This window comes from Poeciliopsis prolifica, unplaced genomic scaffold, assembly GCF_027474105.1.
Source record: "Poeciliopsis prolifica strain line A6 unplaced genomic scaffold, Auburn_PproV2 SCAFFOLD050, whole genome shotgun sequence".
NCBI classification, from domain to species: domain Eukaryota; kingdom Metazoa; phylum Chordata; class Actinopteri; order Cyprinodontiformes; family Poeciliidae; genus Poeciliopsis; species Poeciliopsis prolifica.
The window spans coordinates 3,967,871-3,986,413 of NW_026562425.1; the positions used below are offsets into that span (position 1 = coordinate 3,967,871).

The window sequence follows — 18,543 nt, forward strand, 5'->3', positions numbered from 1 at the left end:
ACACCAGGAAATTTTTTGTTATAAGTGAGTTACTTTTGATACCAGAAAGTTAATTTCTTTGAAGGGCATTAACACAATGGAAAAACTTGTGAAGTCAAGTAAGCACCTCTATAATGATTACGATCAACCACCAATTATCAATGGCATTTTTTAAAATCTAAAATATCTTTCCTGTCTACCACTAAAATTAACATAAGAACTTCCTCTCGGCCTTGACGCTGTTTTAGAACTATGGCTTGTGGGTGGAGAACAGAAAACTTACCCGGATGTTGCCGTTAGCAACGTCATGTAAACAGGAAGTGCGAACTCAGACGCGGCGAGTTTAATTTTGCTCAGCCGTACAGGTACATTAAATATGGTCATAAACTCACAGCGTGTCGTTTCAGTATATTTAAATGAACGTATCCGTGAGCTATTGGATTGTTCCAGTAGTTTTGACTGCTGTCTGTGGATGAGTTGGTAATACTTTGACTTCTTTTAGCCCCCAGCTACTGGTGGAAGCTACATTTCGGCTATGCTAGGCTACTTGATTTCTGGCCTGAAGACGTTGGGGATGTTTTCGCTGATTTCAATACAGTTTTCTGCACAGTTCGCGGAGTTTGACAGCGGTTGGCTGTTATTCCTCTGAGCTAACTTCATAATGAGGAGTCCGACAAACTGAACTGGCTAGATACTGTTACCATGGGAGATAAAGAGCTCAGCCTTATTGACAAGCAGTTGACCAGGTAACGTTGAATAACAATAGAAAACATCATTACATTATTTATTACTTTATTTATTTATTTATTTGCATTGATGCGATGTATTTCAGTATTGCTTTTCAAATAAAGCATGCATTTAAAAGCACAGTTAGATTTGAATCGTAGCACATTTTTTTTAGTATTACCTAACTGCCAATTTAAAATTTGTTCAGTAATAAGGTCAACAAAAGTTAGTACATTTGAATAAATATAACGTGGTTGATAGTGCCATGCTAAAAAAAGGAAAACAATTCAATTTCTGCCTAAGTGGCGTCAGTTTAGGCTTGATATGTCTCTTACATGTTTCAATCGGAATCCATGTTGTGTTTATTATTAATAAGTATGTGGATTTCCCCCGATCAATGGGAATTCCCACCCTTTCCTGTTTCTAAATGTGTCAGGTATTAACATGTACTTTAATAAACACTTTTGAATATATTAAGAACAGAAGTCTGGAACTTATGCTCCTATAAGTATAATCTCGTATTTCATGTTGAATTTAAAACTATCTCTATTAAAAAAAACAACAACACTTTCTCCTATTATATGTTTTAGTGCCCGGAAAATAAAAACTGAATCTGTCAAATTTGAAACGGACATGTTGAACCTGAACAAAAAAGCAATTACAGATTATAAATGTATCTACAACCAGAAATACATTGAAGAACGTAATTGAATTAAAGTTTTGTCGTACTGTAACTGTGACATCGCTTCCTCCTGTGTAGTTTAAAAGATGTTCCCCTGACTCCTGCTGTTACATCTCTTAATCTGCACTGCAATCACATCCCGAGGATCGAGGGCCTGTCCTATGCTTGGCATTTGCACCACTTAGACCTTTCTTCCAATCGCATATGTAAGATTGAGGGTCTGAGTTCCCTCACCTCCCTCAGGACTCTGAATTTATCATCCAACTTAATCACAAAGGTTGAAGGTGAGTGTTTTTCTTTCAAATATTCCCTTACTAACCAAAATGTTTGAGCTCCTTACAAGTTCTTGAAGTAATTATTCATTCTTCAAATCAGTTTTCAACGTTGCACCTTTTTCAGGATTGAATGGCCTTGTGAACTTGAAGAAATTAAACTTGTCCTACAATCAAATAAATAATGTCACAGGTGGGTTGAGTACTGCTTGTGAAGATTTCTGATCTATCTGCACTGAGTAATACATTTCATGTTAACTATTCCTTAACTCATTTTTTTCAGGTCTGCTGTATCTTCATGGCACTGAGTACAAACTGAAGCACCTGAGTCTTCATGCCAACCTCATAGACAGCATCGATCATCTTCTGCAGTGCCTACTGGGGTTACAAGGCTTACGTAGCGTCACGTTAAACCAGGATGGTGGAGACAACCCCATCTGCATTGCACCAGGTTGGAATAGAAATACTACCTTTGTACACCATGAGGTTGATGAAAATACAGAAGAGGAAATATAAAAGCTTCTGTCTTAACAAAAAACTGAAACCTGAATAGGTAAAGAAGTAAACAAGTATTTACCGTATTTCTAATAAAGAAAGTCAGATAAAGAAAACAGTAGTTGTTCAGTGAGCTGTCTTTTCATCCTGCTTGGGTCTGTATTTAATGTAGTGATCTAATCCAAGAAAATGTTTTAAAATAGTTATCCATGATTACATTTTGCCAATATGAAGGATGACTTTGTGCAACTTTTGCGGTTGTTCTGATTTTATTTTTTTAAACAAATCTTTGTCACACTAAAAAGTGTTTTAGTTGGACCTTTGTAGAGCTGTGCCTGTGCATTGTTAGAAAAATCTTGCAATAACAGCATAGGCTGCCATAAATTTCTCTTGTCTGTATTATTATTATTATTATTATTGCTATTTTGCATTGTTTCTGACACTTGGTGAGCTCTTATCACCTTAGCAACTATATTTTGGGTCCTATGTGGGCATTTACTGCTACAAGAATAGATCTAACAGGCTTAAGATATAATTGGCATGCAGGATGTCTTTTCATGACCTTTTGGTTTTTCTTTGACCGCTTAGAATTTCTATTTTCTTAACCTCTCTGTAGACTCAGTTTCTGCAATTTTAGACCACAACAAACAAACACAAAAAAACAAAATGGTGTTGAAGTTTAGCTAATGTCTGCATGAATGGATAACTCTGCCCACCTACAGACAATTTTTTATTTTGAGACACAAAGGGTGTGGTCAAGTGTAAGGTTTAGCAGAGGGGATTAAGTGAGACTGTGGGCAAGCACTGCTGCGAACGTAGCAACTTTATTGCAATATGTGGTGATTTCAGACTCCTCTTGGGACTTTTGACAAATTTAGTGACTTCTATCTGTGTTATTGTGCTTTCAGAGCAGATAAGAGACCCATTCCACTCCAGGTCCACATTCCAAATGAATCAAAGCTGAGAAGCGCTATTGATCAATGCTCACCGTGCTTCTAACACACCATGGGGGCGCATGTTTTATTTGAACATGGGGTAGTGTCATACACATCAATCACTCTGTATTGTTGCAACCAATAGAAAATCTCAACTGTAGTTGCTCTTCAACCAGGGAGGATTGAAGAGCAACTACAAATAAGACATTTTTTTGTCAAATATTGCAGAATGAAACACTTTTAATCTTGCAATATGGCAAAGCTTATGGTTTAGTTGCTCCTTGAATGGTCTGAAGTTTAATTTAAAAATGCATCATTTCATTATTATCCACAGAGATATTCTATAATTGCCAGCAGTCTTTTGTTTACTGAGGTTTTATTCACATTGTGTGGAACAGAAGTACAGATACTTAGCTGGTAAAATTTTCTTAGTCTGTTTGGAAGTTTAAAAAATATGATTCACATCATAGTTGCTGCAACAACTCACAGTGTGTATAAGAATATTGACTATGAGGAGGATCATATAGGGTGTACAAATTATTAATGCGAGGTACTGGAAAAATATCCAGTGATGTGAGCTGGACAGTCAAGGTTGGTGTTTATGCAATATTTGTGCTGCTGTTAGTTTTGTTGAAAGCCTCAAAGAAAGTAGTTTTTGTAAACATGCTGGAGGTTTGTGTATGGTTTTCTGAAAATAAGAAGAGAAGTTCAGCCTAAGGACTAGACTGTTTCTTTTTTTTCCCCTTCTCTGCCCTCCCAGCTGTTTTGGTAAACATTATTGAAGGCTAACTTGTGTTATCCATGCAAGACCAACAGATATTTCCACTAAATTGTGGGATTTTATTTTGCTTACCTCATTATTAAAAAAATATTCAATCTAAAAAACAAGAACATGACCTTGCCAGATTACCCCATTTTGTGTAATTTCCTATATTAATCATACATATTTTATTTTTTATTTTCCCAGCGCATTAAAAGTGCTATATAAGCAAAAATTAACACTATTTTACATGTGGTACAAAATTGACCAGTTGATTAGTTCTATAGTTTGATAGCTGTAAACAGATTAATATTAATCTTTTTTTTATTTAATAAGCTCATCTTGAGTTTGTCATTATAAAACTGATAGCCTTATTAACTATAATCTGTTATTTCTATTTCTTTTCAGCTCTGTCTTTTTAGTAGTCAAAATATTCCAGTTATCTTTTTCTCTGCTCACGATTAATTTGCGGCCTGCATCAATAAAATGAGCTGTCTTAATTTTTATGAAAATTATATTTTTTTATTACTTTGTATTACTTTATATACAGATATTCTCATTCAAGAGGTTCTCCTGTGATTCAAGCCACATAAGTTGTGCAAATGAGGATATTAAGTAAATAAAATATATTTAAGACAGTAACAGTTTAATGTTTTTTTTTTAAATTTTATCATAATGCTGTACAGGTTTTTCCAAAACAACTGTGTTTCTGCTTTATTGCAGGATACTGGGAAATTATTATGGAGTCGTTGCCACAGATTTCTGTCCTGGATGGCCTGGACCGGCTCAGACATCCAATGTCTCCAGGTATAAGCAGCGACATCCCTGGACTGGATGACTATGTGGATTTTTTGCTTTCCTCCGATACAAGCCACGGTGAAGCGGTAATCTGTCATTTTATTCCACTGTTACTTATTTGTACTTCATTTTTCTCCAATTTGTTGCATGATATTGCATTTGCACACAAACACTTGAATACACTTGGTAGGCTAGATTATGCTACTCCGAGGGGCATGGACTTTTGCTTTGGTTGTCACTAAAACATTTGGCCAGATTTTGACTTTTTTGGTCATCTTTCTGATCCTATATAGTTTTCAGTGACTAAGATGCTAAAGCTCAATTTTTAGGGTCGTTTTGATGGTGGAAAAGAGAAAAAAATTGTGTGTTATTCACAACCCTTATTGTTAACATGATATTTAAAGATAAAAACACAGTTTGTGCTCCTAATATCAAGCAGTCCTATTCTGCTGTTACTGATCATTTTTAGTACTTCCAAAAAGATCATTTATTAGCATTACAGTGGCTGCCTCACCTAAAATTGTCAATCCAGGTACAAAGCTAAATAAGTTCACTTTAATTCTGTTGGAATTTGCATATTAAAATTTTTTTAGCACATTAAAGTTAATCAAAATCACAGGTTGACATTTTTGGGTTACTGTAAGGCCATTTACAATATTATTAAAAGTATTTTTTAGTTTTTATTTTGAAGGATGCATAACCATCACCTGTTCTTTATATTCAAAAGTCTTGACATACAGCAAACAGAGGTGTCTGCAAAACCCTTGAGACATCCCCATCTATATACTTGGCTCTTGCCACCGGTGATTAGATGTCGCTCTGAGTGAGGAGGCATATCATGGACTGACAGTGCTGTTAGATGACACTCTAGGGTGCAATATACACATCATGTCGTGCAAAGCCATAAAAATTTAATTTGTGCCTAAAGAAAACTTGAAATCCTAAATAAAAATATAATTGCAGGTTAAGGGTGATGTCACCACGCCACGCATCGACAAGACACTAACTCAGTTTCGGGAGCAGATCGCCTCAGAAAAAACAACAGACGCAGCCACTGGTTCAGTTACCCAACCAGTTCATCAGAACTCTCAGCCAGTTTGTCCCACTGTTACTGTTTCACCTGACTCCATCAATGAAGAGCGCATCAGGAAGCTGGAGCACCAGGTGTCGCAGCTCATCCAGCAGGTAACGGATAAAAACCATTAAGACGCATTAGGAAGTATTTTTGCATATTAGACTTTACTGATGATTCGATCACTGGCATGACTTATCAAGGCGGTATCCCAACTCAATATATTATCCAGTTCTGTGGAAATATTTTAGGATTTCACATATTAACTTATAAATCAAACGGTACTTTGCGAAAGTATTCGTACCATTCAACGTTGGAATTTTTACATTGGAGACAAACACAAGAAAGTGCATAATTGTGAAGGTAGTAAGGAGACATTCTAAATTATTTCACATTTTTATGAATAAAAAAATGAAAAGTGTGGCATTTGAAATATTCAATCCCCTTGAGCCAATACATTGTAGAGTCAACTTTTATTGCAACATCATTCACAAGTTTTCTGTGGTATCCCTCTGCCAGCTTCACATATCTAGAGGCATAAATCTTTGCCCTTCCTCCTTTTAGCTGAAGCTCAGTCAGCTTAAGTATGGATTTTTTATATTGAAGAAGTGTATAAACCCTGATTTAATTTACACCGTTCCATTGTACTGTAAGTCTGGCATTTTGTTTAATGTTATCTTGTTGGGAGGTGAAGTCTCTTTTTAGCCTCCAACAAATATTTTCCAGGTTTTTCCTGTTTTTAGCTCCATTTGTCTTGTCATCAGCTCTGACACGCTTCCTTGTCCTTGCAAAGCAAACATTTAGCCACAGCATGATGCTGCCACCACTATGTTACAATGTGGTGATGGTGTGTTCGGGGACATGTGCAATATTAGTTCGGGGACATGTGCAATATTAGTTCAGGCCACAAACTAATCTTTTTAAATTAGGCCAAAAAAATCTGTTTTGTTCTTATCTGCCCAGTGTCTGCTGACTGCTTCCCTTGTTAAAAATGCCCCTCAAGGCCCTCTGAGGTTGATTGTAGTTTTTCAGTTATGCCATGCTCTTTAATATTTTGGATGCTCAGACATCTCCACCGCTTCATCCCTTACCAGTTTACTTTGTATCTTTGTATTCATGACGTCCGTGTTTACAGCTGAGATTATATAGCACAAACATATTGTCTTTTGATGGCAGTTGGTTTGGATAATCAAGGACAGAATACAGAATATAAATGCAAGCCTAACTTTTGAGACTTGATGCTAAAAGTGATAAAAAGTATGTCGTCCTTGCTTGTAACAGTTATGCACTAATTTATGTTGGTCTATCTCATAAAATATCAATAAAATACATTGAAATATGTTGTCCTAATGTCTGTCACTTAATCAGAATCCTCTCTAACATGTATATTTCCTCTATATTTGGGAAGGCCCCTGCAGGTGAAAGAGTAGGTATCTCTACTTATGCTCAGACGAAGGTACGCAAAGCCAAGAGGGACACAGACCAGACATCAGAAAGCGAATGTGACGGGAAAGAAAACAAAAAACACACCAGAATTTCCAAAATCCATAACACAACGACAACAAGCACGACCACCCAGGAGTCCAAGAGCACAAGATCAGACAGGTGAGGCTATGGTTGAACAGATTCATAGATCTTACATTTTTTTGTAGTGGATATATTTTATTTGCATATGAAACATTTTAATCACCTGTGGAAAGTCTGTGGAAATGTAGGAGTAGTCATTTTAAAAATTTGCATCTTTAATAGCCATATAGAATGCAGCTGAGGGTATTATCCTATTATGTTTTGACTTCAATAATCAGTCACCTTGATAACTAAACCAGGAGAATGGTGATATTAATGACTCAACACATTACTTCCATCATTAATAACAAGGTTGTCCTCCCTCATCTCTCTTCATCAGTTGCTGATGACTTGTGCGCCATGTTCTGCAGGCTAAAATCTGTCCACTCCAATTTAACTCATATTTTACATAGGATTTCAAGCTTTAACTCCAGACATTCTCTGGAGATCTGCTCTGCTTCAGTTTTAGAGGCACTTCAATTCCTGTGTTTTATATTGTTTTTATTTTGTAGCGATCAGGAGAATCATAAACTGAACATGTCAAAGTCTGCTGTGGGGACCAGAAGAAAGGCAGCTGGAGCCAGAGCTGCACAGTCCATTTCCCAAACCTGCAAGCGACCTCTGAGAGCAGCTAAGACCTCTGGCGGTGTAACAGTCAAGTCCTCTCAAGAAGAAGAAACCTATAGGGTATGTTCTGCATACTTCATCTGTTTGGATGAATGCTATAATTTTTTAGTAAGTGAATATATTGTAAACGCAATAAGAAAATAAAGACAGAAGAATATGTCTCCTGTACAAAACAAAAACAAATTGTCCTATTTTGTTCTTACTTTTACTCAGAAACCTAATAATAACCCAGCTATATTTCTAGCAGCAAAGTCCAATATCTGCTTGGTTATTACACTTTAAAAAAAAAAACAAATGATCCAAACATATTTATGGTTTTGCCAAGGAGCTGCATCTTTTGGTTATTTGTCTTGAGCACAATATTGCAAACATCCTGATCAGATTTCATCAGAGCTCTAGCTTTGATTTATCAGATGGTTGCTCTGAGCCACTGCAGAAATAGTTTCACTTCTAACTTTTAAATTGAGAGAAACTACAGTTACCAAACTACTTTTCTGTAAGTTAGAATGTCATTGAAAATGTAGATTCTCTCAATAATTTAATTGAAAAATAACATTTTTAATTAATTCAGTACTCAGAGTGATGTATTTCATATATCCCAGAAGAGCTAAGGGTGTTAAAAGGTGGGCCATCATTACATTCAAGTCAATTGCCTGAGAATGAGATGCCACTAAGACTCATGTGTTCATGAAGAAAATGGAGTGCATGCTGCTTATGGTGTAAATAATTTCATGTGTAAATGGTGAATTGTCTGCATTTTTATTGCACCTTATTAAGACCAGGGACATTAAAGCGCTTTACACACATGCATACACACTCGCACACTGAAGGTGGTGAGCTATACAGTAACCACAGCTGCCCTGGGGCAGAATGACCGAAGATAGGATGCCACCCAACCGGCGCCACTGGCCCTTTGACCACCAGCAGCAGCAGGTAGAGTAGGGACAGTATCTTGCCCAAGGGCACAACAGCAAAGTGACTGAAACAGATGGACACTTTTTTTTTAAATGATGGAAATAAATGTTGAAATAAATAAGGTTTTATAATGTTCTAATTTATTGATATATACTTATTTTTGTGTCACTTAAAGGAGCATTTCACAAACCAAAATTGTCCCTTTTGTTTCAGTGTCTTCATTTCTCAAACAACAGCAGTAGAAATCTGAAGCAACGTATATAGAAACCTCCTCCTATCCCAGTGACAGACTGAAGGGCTAAAATTGGTGGTGTTCCTCTTTACTCAGTTGGGGGGCAGGGAGGCTGTCTATGTGTCCAAATGTCTTTAGGCAAGATGACACGAGATAGTTAAAAATAAATAAATGAAAAATATATATGTTAGATACAAAGGTTGAAGTGAACGTGGGAGTTAGAGAGACATAGCATGGCAGTAAGCAATGATATACATGTGCACACTTATTCAGATCACCCAGCCCCTTTTTCCTTTAATTGTGCTGCTCAGATAATCATGGAGGAGCGCGATCAGGAAATGGAGAGGCGTTGGAAGGCAGAACAAGCTGTGAGGAAGCTGACAGAGGAGCTGAAGTGCCTGCAGACAAAAGTCAGCGAGGAAAAAGACCTTCAGAGTATGGCTCTGCACACCACAGACAGGTAGGAGGGAAGCGCAGGTGGACATGAAGGCTCTGCACACAAACAGCAGCACAAAAACAAGATTTGAAATGAAATGAGGAAAACTAAGCAGAACTTGCATTGTGATCCTACAAAGATGATTTATTTGTCCATCCATCCATGTTATTTTCACTGCTGTGATAAGTGTTTTTTCCTTATAGATGGTTTTAATTAAAACTAATCAGATAAAGATAATTTGAAAATAGACATTTTCAAATTATGTTTTTATCCATGAGGAGAAAAAAACGGCCTTATTGGGACAAGTTATTATTCCCTAATCCTAATAACTCCTCCTGCCATTCTTAGAACAAGGAATGGCAGGCATTTTTTCATGATTCTCCTCTTCCAAAAGGTTTAAATTTTGTCTCGTTATTTTGCTAAACCCTTTGAGATCATCAATATTTTTCAGACAAATGTAAGATGGGCCTTTACATATTTTATTGTCACCAGTATTTTGCTGATCCTTTTTCTTATGAAATCTTGATCTCCTGAACTGCATGAGGCTTGCAGTGTTTTGGGACATTGTGATTGAATCACTGATGTGCCCCTGCTTCTCTTGGCTGACTGGCTTCTCCTGGGAAGCTTCATCACTGCTAAATCGCTTTCTCCAATGATAGGTTATTGCTCTGTTTGGTTCTCTGGTGTCCCAAAGTAGTGGAGATGGCTTCATTACCCTTTTCTGACTGATTGATGTCAGGGACTTTCAGATTGTGTTTCGCTGATGTGTTGCATTGGTATGTTTCAGTCATCAGAGATGTTCTATCTAAATCATTTACTGTATGTGTTTGTGCGGTACCAATCAAGCTGTGAAACTGAGTTTAGATTTCTAAAAAAACGTTGAGTGAAGGTTAATTTATGATCTTACAAGGGGCGGCAGGTTGTACCGGTGGCATTTTTCCCTTGATGAATGAAATAATCAAATAAAAACTGTTTATTCCATATATAAAATTAAAATGAGCAAAAAATAGAAAGAATTGTTAAAGGAGAAGAAACTATTCAACAGGAATGTATATTCTCCAGTTCTAATTTCAGGTGTTGTTGCACATGAGGCTGTCTATTTTGTGTCTCCTCTGCACAAACAGGTATAGCTGTGTGCAGCATTTTTCTTGTTTGCATTGTTTCCCATTTACATAAATTTGCGTGATGGTGTAATTACAGGTTTGTGGCATGTTTATGTCAGCAGTATTACACAAATCAGTCTCAGCTGTCACTATGAAACAATAAACACAGCTGTTCCTGTCACCATCGACACTCTTCAGCAGACAGATTACCAAGTAGTGACTCATCAGTTCTGAGATTCATTTGCTGTGCACGAGATTTTGCAGTTTAGAGGCATGTCATGTACATTACGCATTTCCTTCCCTTAGTTATTTATGATTTACATTTCACCTGCATTATATATTTGTTCTTTTCCAAATTTTGAGTCAAATTGTTTGTTTTTCTAACCTAATTTCAACCCATATAAATGATAAACTCAGCTTGTAACTCTTGATGTTCTGCACTAACCAGACTGAAGGAGCTGCTGCTGAAAGAGAGATCGGGACGCTCTGAGCTGCAGGCTCGTGTTGAGGAGCTGGAGACAAGGTGTCAGACTCTTAGCCGGCAGCTGGAGCAGGCCCGGAGCGGTGAGGAACAACACAGGGCTGTGCTGCAAAGACTGGAGGAAACCGTCTCCCATGGAGACACTCTCAGGGCTCGCCAGCAGGCTGAGGAGGTACACATTCTGCTTGTTGAGTGACTATAGCATTATTTTGATGTTTTTTTGTGTGACTGTAAATGTGAAGTGGAAGAAAAATGATAAAAAGCCTTTAAAAATAAAAATCAGAAAACTGTGGCTTGCATCAATATCAGGCCATGTGTATCAATACTTTGTAAATCCATCTTGAGCTGTAATGACAGAAATTGCTGCATGCATGTTTGACTTTTTATTTCCCATCCACGGCGTCAGATGCAGTCTGAAGGCAACAAAAAGTGTGATCTGAATCAGTCCACCCTCAAATGTTTGGTTGCTCTGTTGCATCTTGGTGGGCTTCTTCACTTATATTCTCTAACAAATTGAACAGCTGGATTCATACTGATTTACAGTGTTTCATTTATAATCCTGATTTCTGAAGGTAGTTTGTTGGACTGGATTTTATTTGGGGTATTTAAATACAAATACATAAACAATGTGAGATGCTACAAAACACGATCTGACGTTCCTCAGATGAAACATCACCAGGAGCTGGAGAACAAGGCAGCAGCTCTGAAGAGAGAGCTGGATATCCAGAGAGTTTCTGTCCAACAACACAAAGACAAACTGCAGCAGCTGCATGAACTGCTAGCATCCAGGGAGCAGGAGCACAGGTACACCTGATGGAAACATTATATCTAGTTCTCACTTTGAAAATTGCTTATTTCAAAACACACACAAAATTCTTCCTGTTTATATCCTGCAAACAGGACCACAATTCATATTTGTGTAAAAATATCTCTAGATAAAAAGCTATAGTAAATCTTTTCCATTTGTCCATGTCTGATCATGAAACAGTCAGAAAATGATTTGCAGCCTCATGTAGAGTTTTTGCTTCTGCATAATAACACCAGCATTATCTGCAACACTATTACAACTTTATGGTAATTTAGTTTCTGGTACTACCAGAAAATTACTGGTAGTAAATTACCAGATATGTATGGAGAAAGGTAGTGGTCCTAAAATGGATCATTGTGGTATTATGCAACATTGAAAAAATAATCTTTTACACAATACGGTTATGATGGAGTTGGAAATATATCTGATAAAACAATGCATTTAATTGTTTTTGATTTTGTTTTAGGCTCTTTTAGCTTAAAGTAAAACACATGGTAATATTCTTATGTTAAGGATTTTGTAGTGATGTATACATGTCAATGTTGTCTTCCGATTCTCATCTTCCATCAGAAAACAGCTGGAGCTGCGGCTGCAGCCCGGCGGGGCAGATTTCCAGCAGGCAGTGTTAAAGGAAGTAGCAACAGTGGAACAGAGACATCAGCAGAGGGAGGCGGAGCTGCAGGAGAAGCTGGCAGAGGGCAGGAAGCTGTACGCTGCTCTGGAGGACGAGTTCCGTTTGGCGCTGACCATCGAGGCAAAACGCTTCTCCGAGGTCTGGTCTTACTAAGATGCCATAATGCATCCAACATTTTTATCAAATTGACCTGGTTTTCAGCAGTTCTCCCGTCATTAGCCTGCAACCGATTTGCTTTATTTAATTGAAAAGGTGTTATGTTAATGTTATTATTAATAGAATTTTTTGATTCTTTCTGAGAATGGAGTGGATTTACTGGTTTAATTTTACTCAAGGAATCTTAGCCCCATTGTAAGTATGAAGGACATAAGTTATTCTTTCTTCTAAAAGAGTAGCAAAGCACTGATTGCAGTTTTCTGAATGATTGCTGATCACAAATCCTAAAAAGCCTGACCTGCCGATTTCGATTTGGCTGATAGCAATTTTTCTAGTCCGAAATATTGATAAATATTGCAAGAAAGTCGCTGAGTTGGCAACAGTGGGATAACAATTGTTAGATGCAATAATGACAGGCGTTTTTCTTTTACGTTCTACAAATTTTAAAAAAATATGCCTGTATCAAGTGTTTAAGAATTTGGGAAAAGCCCAGTTGATGCTATCTTGGCTTTGTAAGATTCTGAGTTTTTAGTTTTAGTTGGAGGCACATATGGGGCTGAGTTTTTAATCAAATACTAAATCAGTAAATAAAAAACATCAGACATGAGATCAAGCCTCGGACATAAAACGGAAAAGTTTTGTCTGATTTTCTACCACTTATATATTAAACCATGTGGGTCGGCACTGATAGGGGTTTTAAAAAATTGTAACAAAAAGAGAATAACCTTTTGTTATGTTTCTAATTATTCACAAGAGGTGGATGAAGAGTCTTCAGTAATTTAAACCTGCAGTCCTGGTGAACAGCCTTACTATCACTGCTGAAAAAGACACCAGTGATAACTCCACCTGAAGCAGAGACTAATCCCCAAAATGTGTTTTATTTGAAAGTAATTATTGCAGCAGCATTTTTGAAATGATCTCGTATATAAAAAAGGGAACTTGCACGGAATAATGAAAAAAGCTGGAATATTGCTAGAGCCTTTATACTATCCTGAATTTTAGACATTTTCTGTCTTAAACTGTAAATTATTACTTGGCTTTTTCAAAGTGATTGAACTGTACTGACCTCAGTTTTTAAAGACTGCAGATAAAAGCTCAGACTCAGTTGGGATCATTTGTTTCAGGAAAAGTAGTCTTTGATTGCCACTGGAGGGAAGCTTTACAGAAGGACCACATTTGAATCAATTCAAACTCTGAACAAAATGCAATCATTTTTTCCCTGATTGCCACCACTTGCACAATTTTGTCCTTGACGTCACTCGAGCTGTTCACCTTCAAGAAACGTCTGAATGAGAAACAGATTGCTGGACGCATTTCTGAAACATAGCTTTGTGGCAAATTAATGAATGTAGAAACTGCTTTTGCCGGGCACAAGTTGAGACTTACGATGAAATGTCAAGTCTGGCAAAGATTAAATAAAAACTTCTCTGATGTTTAAACGCTCAACTTTTTCTTCCGCAGGTTAAGGAGGCTTGTGATCATATGACAGCAGAGCTGATGGAGCTCAAGACAAGCCTTGCTCAGTCCCAGCAAAAGGAGAAGAAATCAGGCGCTCTGGTGCAGGAACTCACCGCAATGGTGAAAGAACAGAAGACCCGAATGTCTGAGCTCATCAAAGCCAAGAAAGATGCTGTTGCTGAGCTCAAGGTGTGAAGCAAAATTTGGATTTTTATTTTCAGATAACATCATTACCTGATTAGAATGGAAATATTACGTGTTGGACAAGCAGGCCAGTATTATCTGGCCTCTTTTCAAAACCTGTCTCATCTAGGAAATGAAGTACTTTGAGCTACAATGAATCCTGAATGATCCTGCTGTTTTACCGTCTGCCAGACTTAAAAAGATTGATAGTGATCATTAATCCAGTCTGTGTCTGTTCCTCTGCCAGAACCGTGTGCATTACCTGGAAGCAGAGGGAGAGCAAAGCCAGCGTTTAGGGCTGCAGCTCGAGATGCTGAAGAAAGAAAAGGCACGGCTTGTGTCTCAGCTCACAGCTCAGGAGTCGGTCATTGACGGCTTGCGGGCTGAGAGGAAGATTTGGGGCCAGGAGCTGGCTCAGCAGGGTGAGGGAGATCCAGGAAAATACCTGGAATGTATTTCACTTGGCAGTGAAGACAATGAAATGCACATTTAGGCTTTATATACCTGTAAATCCACAATAAAAAAGCTTGTGGAGCTGAAATGAAGGTTTGAGAGTAACTTTGCCATCCAGTGGTCATTTTTGATATTAGCAACTACAAAGTAAAGAAGAACAATTTCTTTTAAGGCATTTTCTTACTTACAATACCGCAATGTTCTTTGTGTATTTTGCATTTAAAAAGGCAATATAACTACTAGCCTGCATACCAAAAATATGGTCTTTATATAAGCAATTTAAATGGGGTTTTGAGGGACATAATGTAAAATAGACTTTTTTGAGCTTTGCCTCATATTATAGTTCATTCCCTCATCAAAAACATACCCGTAATGTTGTTTTGATTCTTTCCTACACGCTTGAGGGATCCTTGAATCTCACATAGCAGCCATTATGGGGTGTCTAAACAATTTCTCCCTTATAGCTCCTCCTGGAGCTGCTGTCACCAGACGAGCTTCTGCTTCACAGAACACCCCTCGCCCGCGCCTTCCCCTCTCATCTCCTCCAGACTACCAGCAGCAGCAACTAACAAACACCTGGTGGAACTGTGTATCTGCTGACCTTATCATACAAACTATTCCTCAGTCAAACGGTTGTGCAATATAGTAGAAGAGCACTGTTGTTAAGATGTGCTGATGGTTGGAAAGAGCAGAAGCTTTTTAACAAGGCATGGACTTAGGAAGTCTATTTTCTTTCAAGTCATATTGTTAGTTGATTGTGCTATAAATCGGACCTTTGTGTCTGGTCAAATGAGACTAAAACTTTTCAGCCTAACTCCTCACAAATATGTTCCATCTTATGTTAGTCTATCACAATTCACTGTCAAATAAGCAAAACGATATAAGCAATAATATGAGTAATATGAGAGATATAATTAAATTTCTGCTTGTACTTATTTCTCTCTCCCAGGTGCGTCGTTGGCTCAGGATCGTGGACGTTTGGAGGCCAGGATAGAGGTGCTGACTGCTGAGATGGAGACTCAGAGAAAACAGAACGACAGAGACCACGATGCCCTTAGAATCAAAGCCAAAATCGTGGATGACCAAACTGAGACCATTCGCAAACTAAAAGAGGTGCGTTGATATTTACTAAAATCTCTACTCTTCTAGCAGATTTTTCACATTGCAATTATTTATCTCATCTCTTTGGGAAGCATGAGAAAAATAACATTGTATTTGACGCAGAATAGCCTTAAGCAAGAGACTCTGGATCTGTTGTCATCCATTGCCTTCCTGCTGTTCAGTCATTGCAGGAGCGTGACGATCTGATCCGCAGGTTGAAGGAGGAGGCTGTGCAGACCCAAAAAAAGTTTCAGCAGCAGCTGGAGGGTGAAACAAGCCAGCAGGCTGAGCTGAAAGAGCAGCTGGTACATCTTAGCCTGCGTAAAGAGGAACTGAAACAGCAGCTGGAAGACAAGGAAGCAGAGCTGGAGGATATCAAAAGAGTTTACAGGCAAATCTAAATCAAGATAATGTGTGTCTGATAACATGTTTAAAAGTGAGGTGAAATACAAAGAATTTGATCAGATTTAGATGAAAACAACTCTGTATGCAAGTAGTTTCTCTACTGTTTTCTGCTGAAATAGGACACATATTTCATGATAAATGTTTCAGATTATTTTTGCTTCTTGTGTTAGATACAGGGATATCTGTTTTCTAATGAAACCTGTTTTCTATGTGTCTCATACTTCATTAGTGATTCAAGCAAGAAGTGGCAGGAGAAGGCAGAGCTGCTAACTCGACTTGAAAGCCAAGTGAAGCGTATGAAGGAAAATTTTGATTCCAAAGAGCGTCTGCTGCTGGAAGAAAGAGAGAAAGCATCAGAGGCGCACAAGTAACTTCAGCAGATATCTGTTCTGTTGTTCGGAAGCACTGTTTACATAATGTTTCTGCATTTGTTGCCAGATGTTACTCACCTTTGCAATAACTTTCTGTTAATACAAATTTATTAAAAAAGTATTTTCTCAATCACTTTTATTCTATTACGAATAAAAAGATAGTGAATATTATTGCATGAAACATAATTTATCTGTTGCAACTGAACTAGAAAGTTGAACACTTGTGTTTCATTTTAAACATTAGGTCTTCCACATAAATAACTTGCTTCATTTGGTATTGTTGCCTCTTATGCAGAGATGCTGTGGACAAGTTGCGCTGTGTGGATGATGCTTTTCGTCGGCAGCTGGAGTCTGTCCAGGCCGCACATCAAGCCGAGCTGCTGCAGCTGACTAGTGAAAAGCAAAAACACATAGAACAAGCTAATCTAAAGGTAAAATACGGATTTTATTTCTGCATAAATTGTCGTCAAGGTGGGAAGAACAAGAGCTACATTTTTGTGGGTGAAAGATACAAGCTGATACAATTCTTTAAATTTAACAATTTCTCTGGGTCATATTAGTGTCATATTTATATTCTAGAAAACCAATGATAATTTTTAAAAGATATGTTTGTCAGCAGTTGATCTTTTTATAAAATTTAAGATTTTTTTCTTCTATATAAAACACTCAAATTAAAATGTTTTTGATTATGCCGTGAAAGTAAAATATTAAAACTACACATACTTAACATTTTTTCAATGGTGCTAATAATTGATAAGGATGCAGTAGGTGCAATAATTTCAATTTACGAAGAACTGTAATATAGTTTTATTTTGTAATTGTCTGTGATTTTTTTTTTTCCCCATTTAGGTATATGAAGTAGAGGAAGAGATGCGTCAACTCCTGAAGGAGACAGAGGCCAACAAGAAAGTCATGGAGGAAAAAATGAAGCGCCTTACAAATGTGCTAAAAGACTTTGACACATAAAATATCAACATGACCACAGGACAGTTTTTACGCTAAATTTATTTTCACAGATACATTTGTATTTCTTTTTTGTTGTAAATGTTCATATATTTGTAAAATTATTTTTTGTATGTCTTATCAAATAAATTTTATTTTAAATATATACATTTATGAAGATTAGATATTATATTGAAAAGCTAATGTTTTATTCTCACAGTTCATTTGCCTAATATTGCACTATTTTACAACAAATTAAGTTTTATGAGTTGAAATGTAACAAATGTGATTTTGTCCAGATCAATTAATACAATGTAGTAATGTGGTCCAACAAGGTTAGCTATTATTATACACTTGTTAAAAATGTGCTTTGGTGAAAATGTACAGAGAAATTAAAACCCTGAATACACTGTCTCCACTATAAAACACGGCAGTGGCTGTATTATACTATAGGTAAGTGTTCCTTCTACGGCTGCGACGTTCACTTTACCTCAGGATGGTGACCCTAAATGGCTTACGGTGTCCTAGTCAAAGTCTAAAACGAAATCAGTTAAGTACCCTTTACATTCATCCAGTTAACTATTGTATTTTATTATATAGTTGGATAAACAGGTCCCAATTTGTGCTTTCTAGTATAATATAAATTGGAACGCAGCAGGGATTTAAGTTCAAAAGTGTTAAAAGCCCAGCAGTTTACAAATAAATTATAAAGGGACATTGAAACGTCTTTCCTAACAAACATTAAAATGCAAATGTTTGTTTTACTAATTTATAATTTAAAGTATGGTAAAGGCTACCAGCAAAACAGCATAAATGTGTTTAATGTCGAAACGTCCGATATGTAATTGCTTAGCAAAGCTATGTTGTGACCAGTTAAAAATGAACATTTTTACATACATTTATGAACATGAGTGTCTCTGTCATGTTATATTTCTAGTGAGACTTTTAGTATG

At 37.1% G+C, this 18,543-nt stretch overlaps 1 protein-coding gene across 3 annotated transcripts; it reads left to right on the forward strand.

Annotated features, from left to right (window-relative positions):
• Positions 1-293: 293 nt before the first annotated feature.
• Positions 294-18,016, forward strand: lrrcc1 (leucine rich repeat and coiled-coil centrosomal protein 1). 3 transcript variants are annotated; one of them, XM_055058347.1, is made up of 20 exons: positions 294-344; positions 590-725; positions 1,466-1,671; positions 1,787-1,852; positions 1,943-2,110; positions 4,573-4,733; positions 5,611-5,832; positions 7,128-7,324; positions 7,798-7,972; positions 9,371-9,519; positions 11,047-11,251; positions 11,744-11,883; positions 12,458-12,659; positions 14,139-14,324; positions 14,566-14,740; positions 15,721-15,884; positions 16,055-16,263; positions 16,507-16,644; positions 16,944-17,079; positions 17,498-18,016. In XM_055058347.1, exons 2-20 carry the CDS (start codon positions 682-684, stop codon positions 17,612-17,614), a joined length of 3,060 nt encoding a protein of 1,019 aa, XP_054914322.1. In that variant the 5' UTR covers positions 294-344; positions 590-681; the 3' UTR covers positions 17,615-18,016. The 3 variants fall into 3 exon arrangements, with proteins under 3 accessions (XP_054914322.1, XP_054914321.1, XP_054914320.1); XM_055058346.1 differs by having other exon boundaries at positions 297-344; positions 482-725; XM_055058345.1 differs by having other exon boundaries at positions 306-725.
• Positions 18,017-18,543: the final 527 nt, after the last annotated feature.